This window comes from Talpa occidentalis, unplaced genomic scaffold, assembly GCF_014898055.3.
Source record: "Talpa occidentalis isolate TD23 unplaced genomic scaffold, MPIMG_talOcc4v2.1 talOcc4.3, whole genome shotgun sequence".
Classification (NCBI taxonomy): Eukaryota; Metazoa; Chordata; class Mammalia; order Eulipotyphla; family Talpidae; genus Talpa; species Talpa occidentalis.
This window is the reverse complement of record NW_023603184.1, coordinates 16,760,026-16,778,110: the sequence shown is the minus strand read 5'-3', so window position 1 is coordinate 16,778,110 and position 18,085 is coordinate 16,760,026. Positions and strand designations below refer to the sequence as shown.

At 37.0% G+C, this 18,085-nt stretch overlaps 1 protein-coding gene and 1 long non-coding RNA gene across 4 annotated transcripts; one reads left to right on the top strand and one right to left on the bottom strand.

The window, feature by feature from the left end:
• The first annotated feature begins 1,972 nt into the window (after nt 1-1,972).
• ARL14EP (ADP ribosylation factor like GTPase 14 effector protein) lies at nt 1,973-10,230 on the top strand. Of its 3 annotated transcripts, none has more exons than XM_037522528.2 (4): nt 1,973-2,079; nt 7,292-7,792; nt 8,820-8,947; nt 9,994-10,230. In XM_037522528.2, exons 2-4 carry the CDS (start codon nt 7,367-7,369, stop codon nt 10,220-10,222), a joined length of 783 nt encoding a protein of 260 aa, XP_037378425.1. In that variant the 5' UTR covers nt 1,973-2,079; nt 7,292-7,366; the 3' UTR covers nt 10,223-10,230. The 3 variants fall into 3 exon arrangements, with proteins under 3 accessions (XP_037378425.1, XP_037378424.1, XP_054555284.1); XM_037522527.2 differs by having other exon boundaries at nt 1,973-2,102; XM_054699309.1 differs by lacking the exon at nt 1,973-2,079 and adding an exon at nt 6,746-6,769.
• Nucleotides 6,437-16,844, bottom strand: LOC119255401 (uncharacterized). The gene is made up of 3 exons (XR_005127465.2): nt 16,778-16,844; nt 8,253-8,364; nt 6,437-7,849 (listed from the first exon to the last, which is right to left on the bottom strand). It is a non-coding gene; the product is annotated as an uncharacterized LOC119255401 (long non-coding RNA).
• Nucleotides 16,845-18,085: the final 1,241 nt, after the last annotated feature.

The following is an 18,085-nucleotide window of genomic DNA, read 5'->3' as shown; positions in this document are numbered from 1 at the left end:
GAGCAGGAGTGTACAATTGGCCTCCTTGCTGTAACTCTAATCCTCATAAGCATATCATCAGTGGCAAAATCTGATGCGGCAGATAAATATTTCACAACTCATGATTCAAATGATGTTTGTCCCTTCACCTATTTGGACCTTATCCTATATCTTTCAACTTACCCAATTCTTTCCCCTGGGAATTTAAGTTGATTTAATTTTTTTTTAAAGAGTTATTTATTTATTTATTTATTTATTTATTTATTTATTTATTTATACAAGCACTGGGTACAGTCAGAAGCACGGGAGGGTGAGAGAATTCACCAGAGCCAGAGCGGGGAGCAGAGCAGGCAGAAGGACCAAAGTACACTGCTGAGGTGGGCAGCAGGAGAGGTCTGCGCGCCATGTGGGACCCTCCTCCGGTGGCCAGGGAGCAGCCGGGGATCCAACCGGCGCTCCAGAGGCTGCGGGCAGCTTCGCAACCCAGCGCTCAACCGCTGTGCCACCGGGGAGGCCCTGATTTAATTTTAAATTGATGCAATAGACCATGCTATTCATGCACCTTAATTTGGTTGGTGAGCCTTCTATTTCATTACCTCTACCACAGCTTGCATAGTAGTTTACTTGGAGGCTACCATTGCATCAAGTTATCATTCATGTGACAGCTCAATTCAACCAATAATCTACAAAACCCTGCTTTAGTACCTCTCATTTTGTCTTGTTCACAGCCTTGTTTCTATATGCCATTTATCACATCACACTATGATTAACAGTTAGCTCCTCTCTCCCTCAGTCTTGTGAGCTCTTTGAGACCAGGCTAAATTTTATTTTCTTTGTCTCAAAATTTAGCAAAATACCACCAACAAAGTAACTACTAAAAGAACTGCTGCAGATACATTCCCTCCTTCTAAGATTGGTGTAATTTACTGAGCAGCAAAACCCTGCCTGGGCACAGAGTAGGTAGAACAGCAGCAAGTGACAGGGGTGTAGCGTATCACCAGCTAGTGGGCCTTGAAGGACCTTTCCTATTTATTTGTCTCACATTTTTCACTTGGCTGGTTAAAAACACAAACAGTCTGGCCCCACTCCCACCCCCCACCTGAAAACAGTTGAACATTATCGAGGAACTAGCTCGAGCTCATGCTTTTAGAGGAATAAAATCCACTTTAAAAAATCAAGACATTAGGGACACAAGGAAGATATTGTTTCTTCCTTCAGAAAATTGCAAGCCCCTTTCTGGAGCTGACATCCCACCAGAAATAATGAACACAGCTATTTTTACAATTTACAATAAAGAAAGGCATTTTGGGAATATATGTCGCTTGAATGAAAGAAATAAAATAAATGGTGAGACCTTAAATAAAGGATCTGGTCTATTCTTGAGATGCTTTTTTTTTTTAAATAATAAATTTTATTTTTATATTCCCCATACATTTGCAACCCCCCCCCCATTCTGACCCCAATCCCTCCCCTCCCGCCCCCCACTCCCCAAAAACTGTCTCTGGTTCATAGTTTTTTGTTGATTTTGATTTTCACTTTCTTATAGTTATTCATTTTCCTGGTCCCTTATTTAAGTTCTCTAGATTCCTGCTATGAGTGAGACCATCCGGTATTTTTCTTTTTCTTTCTGGTTTATTTCGCTGAGCATGATCCCTTCCTTTTTAACTCATTCATTTCTCCTAGATGATGAGGTCTGGGGTGTAAACATTCGGCAACGCACACGTAGAGCTTTGCGATACGCTCCAAGTTTGCCAAACCGCATGTTGTAAGAGATGCCCTAGGGACCTCTCAATTCCCTAGCCTCCAAGAACAGTGGACAAAATGCTGTGAACTTCTGAAGCAACTATTGCCTCACCTTGAATCATTCGCCAGTTCACGCCGCCCCGCCTTTTGGAGCCCAGAGGCCGCCGGGCACGGTCCGCTCTAGGCGGCTCCGGGCCGATCTCTATGGTGGCGCTGAGCCTCTCTAGCCCGCGCTCGCGGTCCTCTCGGTGGTAGCGCCGGACGAGCAGAAAAGCGCGGTCGGGTCGGCGGGGAGGGACCTGGGCGCTCCCGGAACTCGGGCGGAGGAGAGCTCGCGCTGAGGCGGACCGGGCCAGGGTTAGTTCTGGGGAGGAATGGAGGTTTGTAGCGGGGTCCCCGGGTGGGGAGGAAGCCGGCGCAGCGTCAGGGAGGTCCCGGAGGGGTGGTCGGGGAGGAGGCCCAGACGCGTGCGGGGACACTCGGCCGCCGTCTGGGCCTCTGCAGTCGTGCGCCCGGGACACCCCCTCGCTCCCCGCCCCGCGCACCCCACATTCGCCTATGGCCCCCCTCTGTTAAGGCCCAGCACGGTTTGTACCTCCTCCGTCCCGGGTTGTCGCCTCGCTTCTGGAGACCTGAGGCGCTCAAAGCCGTGGTTTAGGCTTGTACTGTTTATTATCTTTTTATATATATTTTTTAACATCATTTTTCATTTTTGCACAATGTATGCATTTTCATCTTGGTTATATTCCCCATACAATTCCCACCCCCCCTTATTTTGACCCTAATCCCTCCTCCTTTCCCCCCCCCCCACCCTCTACGTGTCTCTGGTTTATAGTTGCTTGTTGATTTTGAATTTTACTTTATTAAAGTCAGTCATTTTCCTGCCCGCTTATTTAGGTTTTCTAGATTCCTGCTATGAGTGAGACCATCCGGTATTTTTCTTTTTCTTTCTGGCTTATTTCGCTGAGCATGATCCCTTCCAGCTCCATCCATGTTGCTGCAAATTGCATGTGTTTCTCTTTTTTGAATGCTGAGTAATATTCCATGGTGTATATGTACCACATCTTCTTGATCCAGTCATCTATTTTTGGGCATTTGGGTTGTTTCCAAAGCTTAGCTATTGTAAACAGTGCTGCTATAAACATAGGGGTGCAGGTGTTCTTTGGAATTGATGTTTCTGTGTCCTTTGGGTAAATACCTAGGAGTGGAATTGCTGGATCATATGGAAGCTCTATGTTTAGTAGGTACAGAAATCTCCACACAGCTCTCCATAGTGGTTGGACCAGTTTGCACTCCCACCAGCAGTTCAGGAGAGTTCCTTTTTCTCCACAACCTCGCCAACATTTGTTGTTGCCAGTTTTTTTAATATGTGCCATTCTCACTGGTGTAAGATGGTATCTCATGGTAGTTTTGATTTGCATTTCCCTGATTACAAGTGATGCTGAACATTTTTTCATATGCCTGTAGCGTAGAGGACAAATAGTATGCTTTTTAGGTAGTGTGAACATAGTTTTCATTGGATGTATCTTGTGGCTTTAAACATTTTGAATAACTGTGAACCTAGGGCCTTAGCATGTGGTCACCCCAGGATTGGAGTGGGGAAAACCAGAGTCTGAGGAACCTAGGAACATAGATTCAAGGAAATTCAGCCTTTTTGGTGTGAGATTCATGTATTCATTCAAAAAACTTAAGTATCTATTAGTGACTGTGATTAGAGAAGGTGCAGCTGTAAACAAGACTCTGATGCTTTGCCCTCACAGAGCTTAATGTATAATGGAAAGAACTAACAAGTAATAAGCCTGTGTTGAGTTCTAAAAAGGGCAGTCCCTGAAGTTATTCACCTTGGGTGATATAAAAAATAAACCATATAGTTCCTGTCTCCCAGCAGCTGAAAGAAGGTTGAAAGTGTTGTCCAAGCATGAGTAAGAATACTAGTAGAACAATAGTGTTTGCGGAAGACTCAACAGATAGGTGCGGACCTGGTGCTGTCTTGAAGGACAACTTATCATTGCTTGGCACAAAAAGAGCTAAGGTCTCCAAGCAGCAAACACCAGAAAGACAAAGTGTAAAGGAACTTTGCAAGTACAGTAATTTTACCTGAAGGACATTGTATTTGGGGCAATGCCCTTCTGAAGTGGTAGACAGTCCTAATGCAAGAAAAAGTCCAAGATGCAGACTCTTTTAAAGAAATTATGAAATAAAAACAAAAAACAATTAACAAAGAGAAGCGTTAGTCAAATGTTATTGTAAGAGGTGAAAAGGGAGCTATTGTAATGAAAAGAATTCTCTGACCAAAAAATCTACCAGCATTCAAAGAAGTAAACAATGCTAGAATAAAACTCTTTGTAGAGCCTTTATTCTTTTGTAGGTCCATTATTGTTTTGCCCTGAGTCCAGGTTATTGGGGTTATTTACTGGTTCTGGCAGAGGGTAGCCCAGAATTCAGAGACCTTAGGGAAAGAGAAAAACTTAAGTTTGATTAATGAGCATTTTTATTCCAATTGATCATGGGAACAAGCAGTTCAGCTAATCATTCTTAAATTCACAAATGAATCAGAGAATGAGAATTTGGAACATCTTTGTCCTAGATATAAGAATAGGACTTTCTTTCATATTAAATTACCATATGGAGAATGGTGGGTGGATTTTTTTAACATTGGCTTTTAAAGAACCAGGAGCATGGGTCTCAGGTAAAATTCAACATGTCAAAGGCATATGTGCTATTTGAAGTGGAAAATAATTAATATACAAATAAAATTCATCCAAACATCTATATACAAAGACCTTAGAAGACCATTGACTCATTCAGGAATTAAATGTTAGTATTTCTAAATCCTTTATCACTAGTTGTAGCTTGAAGGTACTTGAAGACTTGGATCTCACTTGTATCGTGGTGAAATCTTCCGAAAAGATGGGGCACAAAAACTATGTCAGGTCTAAATGAAGATACTCAAAGTTTGTTTGTTAATGATTTGCATGTTATCCCACAAGAAACAGAAACATTTTTTTCCTATGTGTAACTTGCAACGAAAGGGGGGAGAAAGAAGAATAAAGTCAAGATTAAAGATAAAATTAGAACATATGATTTTTATTTACCATTATAATTGGCAAGAACACTAGTAAGTAAATCAGTTCAAATGGCAATCAAAAGAACACATACTTTTGAGATTAATTAGAAAAATGAGCAAATGGCTACAAGCTTCTCATCTTCCACAGTGGGGCAGGGAGTCAGTTGAACCTCCACCAGACAGAATTTAGAAGAAAAAGACAAGAATTATTTTCATTACTGTTAGTTATCTGTAGTTCTTAGTTTGTAAAATAGTTCAAATGCAAGTAAAGATTGAGAGCCCCCATGTAATCAGAATGTGAAACTCCTAAGAGCTATGCTCTCAATAGTGCACTTTTTCACTGAAGCAGATATTTTTCTTTGTTACCTATTGTATCAAATTGACAACTGCTCAGGTGTCAAACTTCCTGAAAGGCAGTTACCTATGTATAATATGTTTTCTCTCATTTTTCGGTGTGTTCTATAAATGTAGAAAATGCTTGATAAATGTTTGATTGAATTATCCAGAGGCTCTGCATCTCAAACTGTAATGATTTATCTAGGGATCTTAAAATGCAGATTCTAATTTAGTTGGTGTAAGACTTTATACCTTATTAAAATTATACATTTATAATCACTCCCTAGTGCATCCTCTCAGAAGTATCCACAAATTTGCTGTTATCCCATATATTTCAGTATGTGGTCATGGTTTCACTCATAAACATATTGTTTTGTGTGTTTAAAATTTACATAAATCATAAAATTTACATAAATGATGTATTGTCCTTTTGCAGCTTTTTTCACCTGTCTTCCAAATATAACTATGATATTTTTTCACTGTCCCGTAGGAGTCACCTGTATGAGTAAATCTCATTTTCTCCTTTACAGTTAGGTTGTTTCCAGTTTTTACTGCCATCAAACAGGGGATGCTGACTCCTTGTGTATAACCTTTGTTCCTATGAAATGTATATTACTCTAGCACAGACACTGTAACTGAAAGTGAAGGTACTGGAGTGTGCACTGCCTCAATCTTGTGAACCATTGCTAAAAACACTGTAAAAGTAGTTGCAGCAATTTACATTCCTGCCACTGTATAAAGAAGCATGTAAAAGTTGACCATGTTTTAGCCAGCACTAGGTTATCAGATTAACTTTTGCCAAGCAGATGTTTGAAAAATAGTATTTAATTTGCATTTTGCTGATAACCATGAGGATGAACATTTTTGCATGCATTTATTGATTGTTTTGTCAAGTTATAACGTATTTTGGATAATCTAACTTTTTTTTTTAATTTATTTATTTTATTTTTATTTATACAAGCACTGGGTACAGTCAGAAGCACGGGAAGGTGAGAGAATTCACCAGAGCCAGAGCGGGGAACAGAACAGGTAGACCGACGAAATACACTGCTGAGGGGAGCGGGCAGCAGGAGAGGTCTGCGCGCCATGTGGGACGGGATGGAACTGGCGCTGCAGAGGCTGCGGGCAGCTTCGCAGCCCAGCGCTCAACCGCTGCGCCACCGGAGAGGCCCTAATCTAACAACTTTTAAGTGGCTTTTTTCTCCTTTAAAGAAAATACTTAATCTCACACAAATGTAATCATTTTTTTCTTTAATATGTGGTTTCTTGTTTGAGAAATTTTTCTCTAACCTTGTGTCACAAAACTATGTTTTATTATAAACATCTTTACAATTTTTCTTTCATGTTTATTTAATCCATCTGGGAATTAATATTTATTTGTGAGAAACAGATCTTATTCTTTTTCCATATGGTTAGTTATCCAAGCATCTTTTATTAAATCCATTTCCCAATAGTGTGTAATACCTATTGATTTATAATACCACATGCCATACACCAAGCTCTCATCTTTCATGGATCTGTCTGTATTATACCAAAAGCATACTGTTTTAATTATAGTAGTAGTTTTATAGCAAATCACTTTTGTTTTTCTTCTAGATTATTGTGAACCTTTATTCTTCCATATAAACCAGGTTAAGTGCCAAGGTAGGAGTGGGCGGAACACTTGAAGGGATTTTGATTGAAATCGTTTTGAATTTATAATTCTTGGAGAATTGACATTTACTAGAGTCAGACTCTTGATATATATGCCTACATTTATTTAGGATGCCTTTTTTTGTCCTCTGCTTGATAGCTTTCACCATTGAAGTCTTGTGTGTCTTGTTTAAGATACCATAAAAAATACCTAACATGGCTTTGGTTTTTAGCATCCTCAGTAAATTACCTTTCTAGTTCATATTTCTTGTTTCTTTTCCATCCTTTTATCTGTTACGTGGTGTTAAATGAAAGCTGTGATAGCAAATTTTCTTATGTGGGTCTAAGGAATGCTTCTAATGATAAAATTAAGTATACTGTGTTTATTGTGGTCTGTCAGTAAGTACCTTTTTATGTCTTTCTTGCAGTTTTTTTACTTTTATCAATTGTTTTTTCATTTTTCCAGATAAAAAGTTTGTAGCATAAATCTAACATTTTCTTAAGAATTCAGTTAAGTTTTTCTTTATTGTTTAGGGTGATCAGCATGTGACCTACAAGAGAGAGAGATCTCTAGACAAAATAAAAGAGGAGAATTTGGTAAAATCAAGAATGATGGATCCATGTTCAGTTGGAGTCCAGCTTCGTACTACAAATGAATGCCATAAAACCTACTATACTCGGCACACAGGTTTCAAGACTTTGCAAGAATTGTCATCAAATGATATGCTTTTACTTCAACTTAGAACTGGAATGACGCTTTCTGGGAACAATACAATTTGCTTCCATCATGCAAAAATTTACATTGACAGATTTGAGGATTTGCAGAAGTCATGTTGTGACCCATTTAACATACACAAAAAATTAGCCAAAAAAAATTTGCATGTAATTGACTTAGATGATGCCACTTTTCTGAGTGCAAAATTTGGAAGACAACTTGTACCTGGCTGGAAACTTTGTCCAAAATGTACACAGATAATCAATGGAAGTGTGGATGTTGATTCTGAAGACCGACAGAGAAGAAAGACGGATTCAGATGTATGTATAGTTGTCATTTTTTCTCCATTGTTACTTGTACAGTGGGATTTTGTTTAACTGTAAGAAAACCATATTTGCATTACTATTATAGTAATTAGCATGAAGTGAATATAAAGTTGGGTTGGTAAAAATAAATGATGTTTCTAAATATCTTCCTATATCTAGATTGGTTGATTAAAAAAAAAACGGGTTTGGTAAAGGAATAACATGCAGGTTATTTCTATTTATGTAGGTTAAATTGTAATATGCCCAAGACTCTAAACTGCAACTCCTAGTGCTAAGACATTAAAAGTGTCGTTTTAAAACATTTTGGGAAAGCTAGGAATTTAATAGTTTCTTTTCTAATTCCAAAGAAGCAGCAAGTCTATAAAACGGGATGAATTCCCCTTTTTATAAAGTAATTGTGAAAATTACTGCTTTAAAAACAGAGAAGTGATTTGAAATAATGGTTTATTTCTACCTCTCTTTCTCCTTTGGCAGTGCCCATTCCTCTTCAGGTTATTAAGATGCATGGGTGTTCCTTTTAGTTTTGAATTCTTACTTGGCATGGTGAAGGCTAACTGTAGGACACACTGTTCAAAAATAATACATATTTAGACTGTAACATTTAATAATGTATAGTTCTCTTATTCACCTGCCTGAATCCAGATTACTTAACTATATCAGAATAATTTAAGATTTCATAAAACTATCTTTGGAATAAAACAAGGACACATCTGTCACAAGAACACCTCTCTGCCAGCTCTTCTTATGTTGGCAGCAGCCATTATAGTTATCACCAAGCTTGCCCCCTTCTAATACTCTAGAAATTGAAAGTAGATAATGAAAATTTAATAAATTAAACTTGTGAGTGTAGTCCCAAGCTATGTAGATTTTGTTGCACTTGGGCTCTAAATCCTTTTATTTTTGTGAGTTCCAGACTCTCTTCTAAGTTAAGGGATAATCTGGATTAACATTAAGTGGAATATGAATCTATTTATATTCTGATGTCAAAATTTGAGTTGATAATTGGTTTATTTTTATTCAGGGAAGAACTGCCAAAGCTTTGAGGTCATTACAATTTGCAAACCCAGGAAAGCAAACTGAATTTGCTCCAGAAACTGGCAAAAGAGAGAAAAGGAGGCTCACCAAAAATGCAACTGCTGGTTCAGACAGGTAGGCTATGTGTTACTCAAGACACATGGTAATTGGTTGCTTTACAGCTGTATTGTATCCTTGTGCCTTCATTTTTGATTTTCTCAGTAAAATCTTGAGTTGACTAACCTAGAGTTAGTATGAACCTCTAAGAGCTTTATATAAAATTAAGGCATCCTTTCAGCAAAAAAATTTTGTTTCTGAGAATCATTGAAGGGAGCAAGATAATATTTTTGGCACAAGAGTTAAAATAATTAAAACATACTTCTAAAAAGTAAAATACTCTGAAAAATATTAATACTTTGTCATTGGTAGATCTGTGAGGGCATTTTAAACGTAATTAAATTGTATGAAAAAAGCAAGGTTGCTTTTTATTTTTTACTTCTCTGAAATAGAACAGCTATGGTACAGTCAATGAGTAGGACAACTAAATTGTTTAAATGACTTTTTAAAATGAGCATTTCTAAAGTATAAATTGATAAAGAAATGTTAGTATAATTGGAATTGTGTCTACATATGCCATTTATTCCATCTGTTAAGGTTTTCCATTGAGTTGTTTTAAGTATTTTTGACCACATTTTCTGGAGACCTTTAAGGACACAAGAAATAGACTAATCAAAGTATGAAAACCAAGAAGGTAGTATATTCTAATAAAAATAAAACTATTCACAAAGTAGTAAAGAGATGGTCGCTAATAAAAATATAGCACTGTTAACTAGCCATTCATTTCTTTTTAAGGTATGGGGAAAATAGTTTTAACAGAAACACACTTATTTTTTAACAAAATTCTTGTCCTGACTTTTATAAATGGACTTTGAGGGCATATGCATTTTTTTTGGATTTGTCTTAACACTTTAATGTGTTGTCTTTTTTCATATGAGCTTATTTACAACTAATTATAAAGTTGCCTCTAGTCTGGTCAGTTATGTAGCATTTTGGCAGGACTTCATCCCTAGTTGAAGATATTTTACCTCCTTAATTGTTTTATCACCTTATTTTTAATTCAGTCATCAAAAATATTATAATTTGTGATATGTAATTCACCTTGTCTTTTATTTATTTTACAGACAAGTGATACCGGCAAAGAGTAAGGTCTATGATAGCCAGGGTCTCCTGATTTTCAGTGGAATGGACCTTTGTGACTGCCTTGATGAAGACTGCTTGGGGTGTTTCTATGCTTGTCCTGCCTGTGGTTCAACCAAATGTGGAGCTGAGTGCCGCTGTGACCGCAAATGGCTATATGAGCAAATTGAAATTGAAGGAGGAGAAATAATTCATAATAAACATGCTGGATAATTTGGGGTGTCAAACTACAATCTTTACAGGTCTTTTCTCTGTTTCTAAATTTCTACTATTCTGAAATATATTTAAAAGTTGAATGCCAAATGACAAAAATTTGAAAACCACCTTAACATGCATTGATATTACATTTTGGGTGCTGTAAGATCTATTATTTGATATAAATTTATATGGGCTATTGCTCAGCAGTCAACTTTAAACCTGTCTGGGTCAGTGTAACCAAGTAGGATATAAGCAGTCCCCTCTTTGCACAATTCTCATAAAATTTAGTGATGACTTAAACACCACCAGTCCCCTAATAGCACAGTTCAAATTTCAGTGACCACAGTTTATTAACTGTGAGTGATTACATGACACACTTCTGCTAACTTTTTAAGTCCAAAATTCAATCTGTGAGTAACAGATGTGTTTCATGATCAGTGATCAATCACATTCTCAATTCTGCTGGTGATTGGTAACTGCACATCTATTATTCAGTTTACTAGCAGATAGCAAAGCATGTATTGATAGTTGCGTTGTGCCCTGGATATCCATGTGACATTTGACAAATGTGGATAATCAAAGAAATTTGCTGACAGATTTAAAAAGCAGCAAAGAAATAAATGATAAGGCTACAAGTGAAATTTCAATCAAACCTAAGTGCGGTTGTAGAATTGACTGACTGTGGGAGTGCTGGCATTTCTGCTATTCTGTAGCCTCTACAAACTGACTGATGCCAATCTTATCAGAGTAACTGGGGAAAGTGGTTGTGATGAAAAGGATGAATATGTCCCAGAGGATGTCATGGTAAAAAAACTTCACATTAAAGGAAATTGAGAAATACACAACACTAAAATCACAAAATGGTGGAACCTGATCCAAACATGGCAATTTAAAGGTTAAAAAAAAAAAGATTCAGTAAAAAAAAAGGCAAATGTTCAAACTACTCAACTAGCTTTTTACAATAAAATAATGCTTTGATTCCGGTGTTTTCTATTTTAATTTACAGCGTGCAAAAAAAATTTTTTTTCTACATTTATGTCTGACAGTTTTTAATATTTTGACAGATTTACAAGGTCACAAAACAATAATTTTTCCCATTGATTAAGATATTTTTTGAATGGTCACTTTTATGGTTCCACACTACCATGCAAAGCAAGGACTGCCTATAGCTAAGAACAATGCCTACTTCTGGGAAAATTAATTTTCACACAAGTGCTTGAGTGTTATTTTGGAAATAATCTACATGTCTAAGGGCTAAAATGTCATTTATCCCCTCTACTTACTCTTCAAATGTTGTTATAAACTTTTCATGGTTTAGACCTTGTATTCTTACTGAAAATTTCTCCTTGGTGGGAAATAAATCTTTTATAGATAGTACACAGATAGACATAAAATACATACATCATAATATCTGGTATTGAATGTTCTGGGGTAATCAGTTAGGATTAAAAGGATAATAATTAGGATTAAAAGGAATAATAATGAAGGGGAAAATAAGAGAAATGCTGGTTGTTAGTGCAACTTCTTGAAAACTGATGTTGAAATTCATATGGTGATATGTGGACGACAGGGATGGGTGGTAACTTCTTTATCATCTAAGGCATTGCCACTAAACTAGGTTTTGCTTTTTTGTTTTCCCTGATACAGTACATTAGTTTAATCAAATGAGCTCTTAGCCATTTGAAATAATTTTTAGTCTTGAAGCTAAATTTAAGTCTGATTGAATTGAGCAATAGAAGTTAATTTTTATTCCTGTTTCACTTTTGGTATGTTTAAAATGACTGGTTTTACTTGGATGGAAAGCCAGTTTTAAAAGTTGTAATTGTTCATGATCTAGTTATCAGAAATACAGTTAATTTGTCAAGTCCTTGATCTATACGTTTCAACAGAACGTTGGCAAAAAGACTATTTTAACTTTGTTAAGTCAGAGAATATAGATTACAATTTTTTTCTGAATTTCCAGGATCTTTAGACCTTACTTGGCTACTGCTGTCATTTTTGTTGCTTTTAAGAGTAATTTAATTTTGGTTAGGCTTTTTATAAGACAAACTAAAATCTTAGATTTTTTTGTTTAAAACAGGGATATCTCTTCAGTTGAATAAATTTAAATTGCTTTATTTTAAATTGAACTTGTATTTCAGGATCCCTTTGTGTTCTCATTCATGTTATTTTTCAAGGATAGTAATAATCTCTTTAAATGGAAAATTCCTGAATAATTTTGCTAATATTCATTCATTATACCTATTTGAGACAAAACTTTTAGTGAGCATGCAAAATGTTTGTTTGCAAAGAAAGCTATATATGATATAGAATAGGCTATAATAAAAGCTGTGTTTTGGGAAAACTACAAGTCCATTTAATGTCTTTCATTACAAAATTACAGAAATATAGAATACAATGATGTCTGTATCCTACTGTATTTTGCATAAGTATCATTCAAGGCTGGTAAATATTTTAGAATGCTGTTATTATAAAACACAAAAATTTCTGCTATATGTGAATCCTAGTAAAGTTAATATAAGGCCACAAACGTTGATCTTAATGTTGACCACAAATGTTAAAAATGCATGTATATATTTGAATAAAATAAATAACAATTTACCTTTGGAATATTTTATATAAGTAAAGAAACTTAAAAATATGTATTATGTCTAATTCTGTATAACTTGCTGTTCGTTCTAGAACCTGACAGTCTAAAACTATTTTCTTGGCATGGATTCAGCTAAGTAATTTTTAGCAGGTGTATTTTTAGGCATATGAGAGAGAGAGAGAGAGAGTGTGTGTATGTGTGTGTGTATACATATATACACATACATATGGAGACTTATTAATACGAAGAATATAACTTTAGTAAATTCTAGCACAGTTCTTAACTTTTTGGAGGTCAATGACCACTGTTAGAAGCTAATGAAAGGTACGATTTCTCCAGAAAAATATACTTAAGTACTCACAGATAGTCCCTTTTCAGAACCACTAAACATATATTGGAATACATGGATGGTGAGTATTCTACAAACCATTTAATTTTCTTTTATAATAGATGAAGGTAACGGTCTTCAGTTTAACTTGTTATGTAGTATTGCAGACAGATTTTATTGAACAAAATCAGAGCAGTCTACTTTTTTGAAAGAGCTCTTGCCACCCTGAGAAGTCAGATCCTGCTAACCTCCCATACCCACCCCTCTCCTCTCCCAAGTTAAGTAACAGTGTAGAAAACTGAGGTGTCTTCAAAGGACTAAGCTTTGGTAATAGGGGTTTTCTAATTACATTTGTCACCCTGCTGGAAATAGCTTCTATCCTTGTGCAAATGCATGTAATGCCTTAGTTTTTACTGACATCTGCTGGTATCTTCATGAAAATAAATTCTTTTCGTAATGCTTAATCTCTCTGCTTTAAATTAAACTGTAATCATTGGTAATTGCATTGAAGTTGGTTGTTTTTAAAACTCCTGAGTAGAAGAACTTTTTTTAGCATTCTCAGGTCAGTACTTAACCTTATGTGAGGTGGTATTTTTTTTAGAAATATAATGAATTAAGAATATGAAAATATGGTGCCTCCCTGGTGGCGCAGGGGGTTGAGCACCATACTAAGGAGCGGTCCACAGACTTTGCAGCACGGGTTCTATCCCCGGCCAGCCAGAGAGAGGCCCACATGGTGAAGCAGACCTCTGCTGTCTCGCCTGCTGCGCCCCTCAGCAGTGTATTTTGTCAGTCTGCCTGTTCTGTTCCCAGCTGTCTGGGGTGAATCCTCTCACCCCACCCCACCCCACCCCCGCATCTCTGGCCTGTACCCCAGCCCTTATATGCATAAGTAGATAAATCTTTAAAAAAAAAAAATTTGAATGAGCACTCCTGGGTTTCTTTACATTTTGATAAAGTGGAAAGACTTGGAAAACAAGTCTTTTACCCTATTTTTTAAAAAAAATCAAACACTTCATTGAAAGTTTAGTTTGAAAGGTGTAAGACTTCTGTAAAATATGCATGTTCTCCAGCTTGTAAATGATTTGTAATGGCATAGTTGTGAAGAGTGATTAACTGATCTTACCAAGATAATTCAACTTCTAGGAGAAAAATTATATTTACCAGATAAGGCAGATTTTTAACTCAGTTGGGTTAACAATACCACATCTTTAAATGCAATTGGAAGTAGTATAGCCCTATTAAGCAACACAAATAAAATGTATTTTTCCCCTTAAAACCAAGAGGGAATTTTTTTTAAACACTTGGTGATTAAAAACTTCAATTTTCTCATTTCAGATCACTGCAAGATAGACAATATGTCATATCAGAGTGTTATAACCTTCCTAGAATGGTTTTGAAATAAATGAACTTATAAAAATAAAATGTTTGCAAATACTGCCAAGAGTGCCAAAAGTTTCCAAAACTCCTGATTTCAACTGTTAAAAACAAAAGTTTTGGATAAGCAATTTTTCATTCGTATGCTGGACGATGTTTCTTAATTCTTTTCAGAGGCACGTTTTGAAGTGAAGGCACATTTTACTTTAAAAGCAGACATTGGCCCACAGTTACTGGGTCTATATTATCAAGAAAGAATGTACCTATAACCAAAACGGAGGCGTATGGACTCAATACCTGAAACAATTCAAAATGTAAATACTAGCTCTAATTATCCCATGTTAGCTGTTAGCAACAACCAATCAGTTATGTTGGGCAGTTTGAGAAATCCAAATTAAATTTTGGTTATTATATCCAAATTTATGATTTAGACTTAAAGGTCGTATTTCCTTAATTATTTTAAAACTTGCTTACTGGGTGACAAATGATAATGGCAGTACTGGTACCACGTAGATGGATTTTACAAGGTTCTGGATAAAGTACAAATTTAATTTTGACACTAAAATGACTCAAGTTTGTTCAAATGAATTATGGCATTAAATAACCACCACGTGCCTCTCCAAAGGTGAACCTTTTGATTTGAAATGGGCTTTTTCTGTTTTTCAGTTCATTTTAGTATTTATAGTGAGATCAGTTTAGTTATTATACGGGTGCTTTAGCACAACAAACTGAAATGGTCTAGAGAAAAATCACTTGAACAATTTTTTTTGTAAATGAGGTTTTTAAAAAAGCCAACAAGCTGCTTCTAGTCATGGCTTAGTGAACCATACTATGTAAACAGAATCTCTACATACAATATAGTTCCTACAATCTGGTACATCTAGGTAATGATATTTTTTTTCCAAAATAATTTGGCTCATGACATTCCTACATTGGTAGACAAAAAGCTTCCTATAGAAAATGTTTAAAGGGAAATATTTCCAAATATTTTTTGGTAAAAGTTTGCAACTCAGTCCTAGAGGGTGTAATTAAACAAATGCTTAACTTCTCCTTGATGTCCTTTTGTGTCAAAAAACTACACATGGATTTAAGGGTCAGGGAATGGCTCGACACCACTCACAGGCCAAGCATCACACTTTGTGACATACCCACAACCCATGCTAGGAGGCTCTTCAGACCTTTTAAGAGGTATGGTCCTAGGAAAATCTTAACTGAAATCTGCATTTCATTTTGGTTCCAACTTATTGGGGTTGGCAGAAACCTGACCAAAGTAAAACCAATCTTTATCTTGGTCAGAAGAGTTTATAAGTTAGGCAAATGTTAAGGAAACACTGCCCAAATGATGAAGTGATTAAGCGGGCCAATCAGATTATCTCAGGAATTTAAACAGAAGATAAAGAAAGTTTGTATAAGCAGAAATGAAATGACAGAATAGCTAAGGGATGACATGGAACAGTAGGGTTCTCTGCCTACACACTTGGGAGGCAAAAACTGCCTAATGCTTCATCAAAACTGCTGTCCAGATTAGTACCTCTTGAAAACACCCAGTCTCTACGAAGCCTGTACATGTCATTAAGATGCCTGTTATTCTGCTATGCATTCTTGCAAAAAAAAAAAAAAATACTCCCTTATCTCAAACCTTAATTAGGACTTTTCACCCAAAGAGCCTGACTAATCCATCTATCCTCCTACTGAAGAGACAGGCAATAATCCACCCCATGCGTTTGCACTGCATCCTCACAGAGGCCTAGGCAGATGGCCTCAAATTTGCACATCCATCAGAATCTCCTGAAAAACTTATTAAATCACAGACTGCAGGGTCAGGGTTTAACCCAGGCTTTCTGACTTAGTAGGTCTGGAGTAGGAGTGTTAGCAGGCAAAATGAGGAGCACCCCAGACTCCCATACCTGCCTATTCTAAATGGGTTCAGCCACCCACTGCCTAAAGATAAAACACACTTGGTGTCTAAGACCTTCAATAAAAGAACTTTCAATACAATTAGTGTGAGAAAGAGAGAAGAGAAAGAATATAGTTAAAAATAGTTTCCAATTAAATACACAAAGTTACTCATTCCCTCATGGATAAATGCCAGCCAAACAGAATTGGCCCAAAGCAGGGTCACTGAGGCGCAAAAGCTTGCCACAAGACTAAGGCACCTTCTGGTGGGCACCCATAGGAAAGAGGCAGTAGGGGACAGGCAAGGTAAAAAACAAAATCAAATTACAAATCAAGATAAAGGCTGCCATCATCAGACCCTCAAGGGTCTCTCACTCACGTCTGTCTTTCAAGTGTCTCCTTCCATACGCCCCAAGTTCCTGGTGCAAGTCCCTTTTCTCCAAGTGCCTGGTCCAGTTCTTTTCTCCTTCCTTCCTTCTCCTTTCACAAGTCCCTCCCCCAGTCTTTTCCTCACTACTCAGCTCCACCCTTCTTTGGGTGAAGCAGGAAACCTGCATTGTCTCCTTTCTATGGATATCACACCATTAAAGGAGGGGAGAATTTGCATTTTTAACAAGCTTGCAGGTGAGGTTGAAGTGGCTGATTGGAAACAACATTAAAAAACCAATGCTCTTCACAGTGGTTCTCAATCTTGGGGCACACTGGAAAAACCTGTGGGACATTAATAACACCTTGACCTGGGCCTCACCCCCAGATATTTGATTTAACTGGTCTTGGGTTTGGCCTGAGCACTAGAAAGTTACCTCCCTTTGAGCTCAACATAGGGATCACTCAGAACTCAAGTGCTTGATGTCACCTTAGGTGGGCCATGGCATCCAATCAAATATTACTCTAGAGGTGCTAGAAAGGTGATTAGATGATTTAGATGAGAGTCACATTTGTATCAGTAGACTGAGTTAAGGAGATTACCTCCACAATGTGAGTGGAACTCATTCAATCAATTGAAGGGTTAAAGAGATTAAGATACCCCAAGGGAGAAGAAATCCTGCCTCAGCTGCCTTCTGAGTCAAGCTGCAAATAAACTTCCAGGTTCCCAAACCGCCTGCAAGTTTGGAAGTTGCCAGCCCCCTCAATCCTGTCAGCCAACTCCTAACTCTAAATCAAAAGCGCATAAACCATTCAGTAGGCTTTGGGAGTTTGTTTTTGTTTGTTTTTGCAATTTCTGGTCTTAGGTGAGTCAATAAATATATAGCTCATCCATTCTTAATTCCCTTCTCTTGTTCCTATTATTAAATCTATTTTATTCTTCCGTGGTATCTTCTTGTATCTGCCTGGGTGTTTTGTTCTCTCTCTCTTTCTCTGTGTGTGTGTGTTGTTTCCATTCCTCATTTTGATGGTAGCACTGAAATTTGCCTTTGAACAACCACCCTCATAATCTTAGCCAGTGTGGGGCATTGACTTCCCTTGGTATTTACAGGGGTGGAGACAGCACCTGATCCTGGCCTTTGTGGTGTAGCATCTCACTTAGTGAATGTTTCAGGGAAGACACTTACTTGTCAAGTCAATCAAAACCAAAAACATCAAAAAAAAAAAAAAAAAAAAACCCACACCCAAAAACATCAGCTCTGCTAGGACTAGAGGAAAAGCGATGTTCTTTTCATGAGAATTGCAAGGCTTATAGATTTAA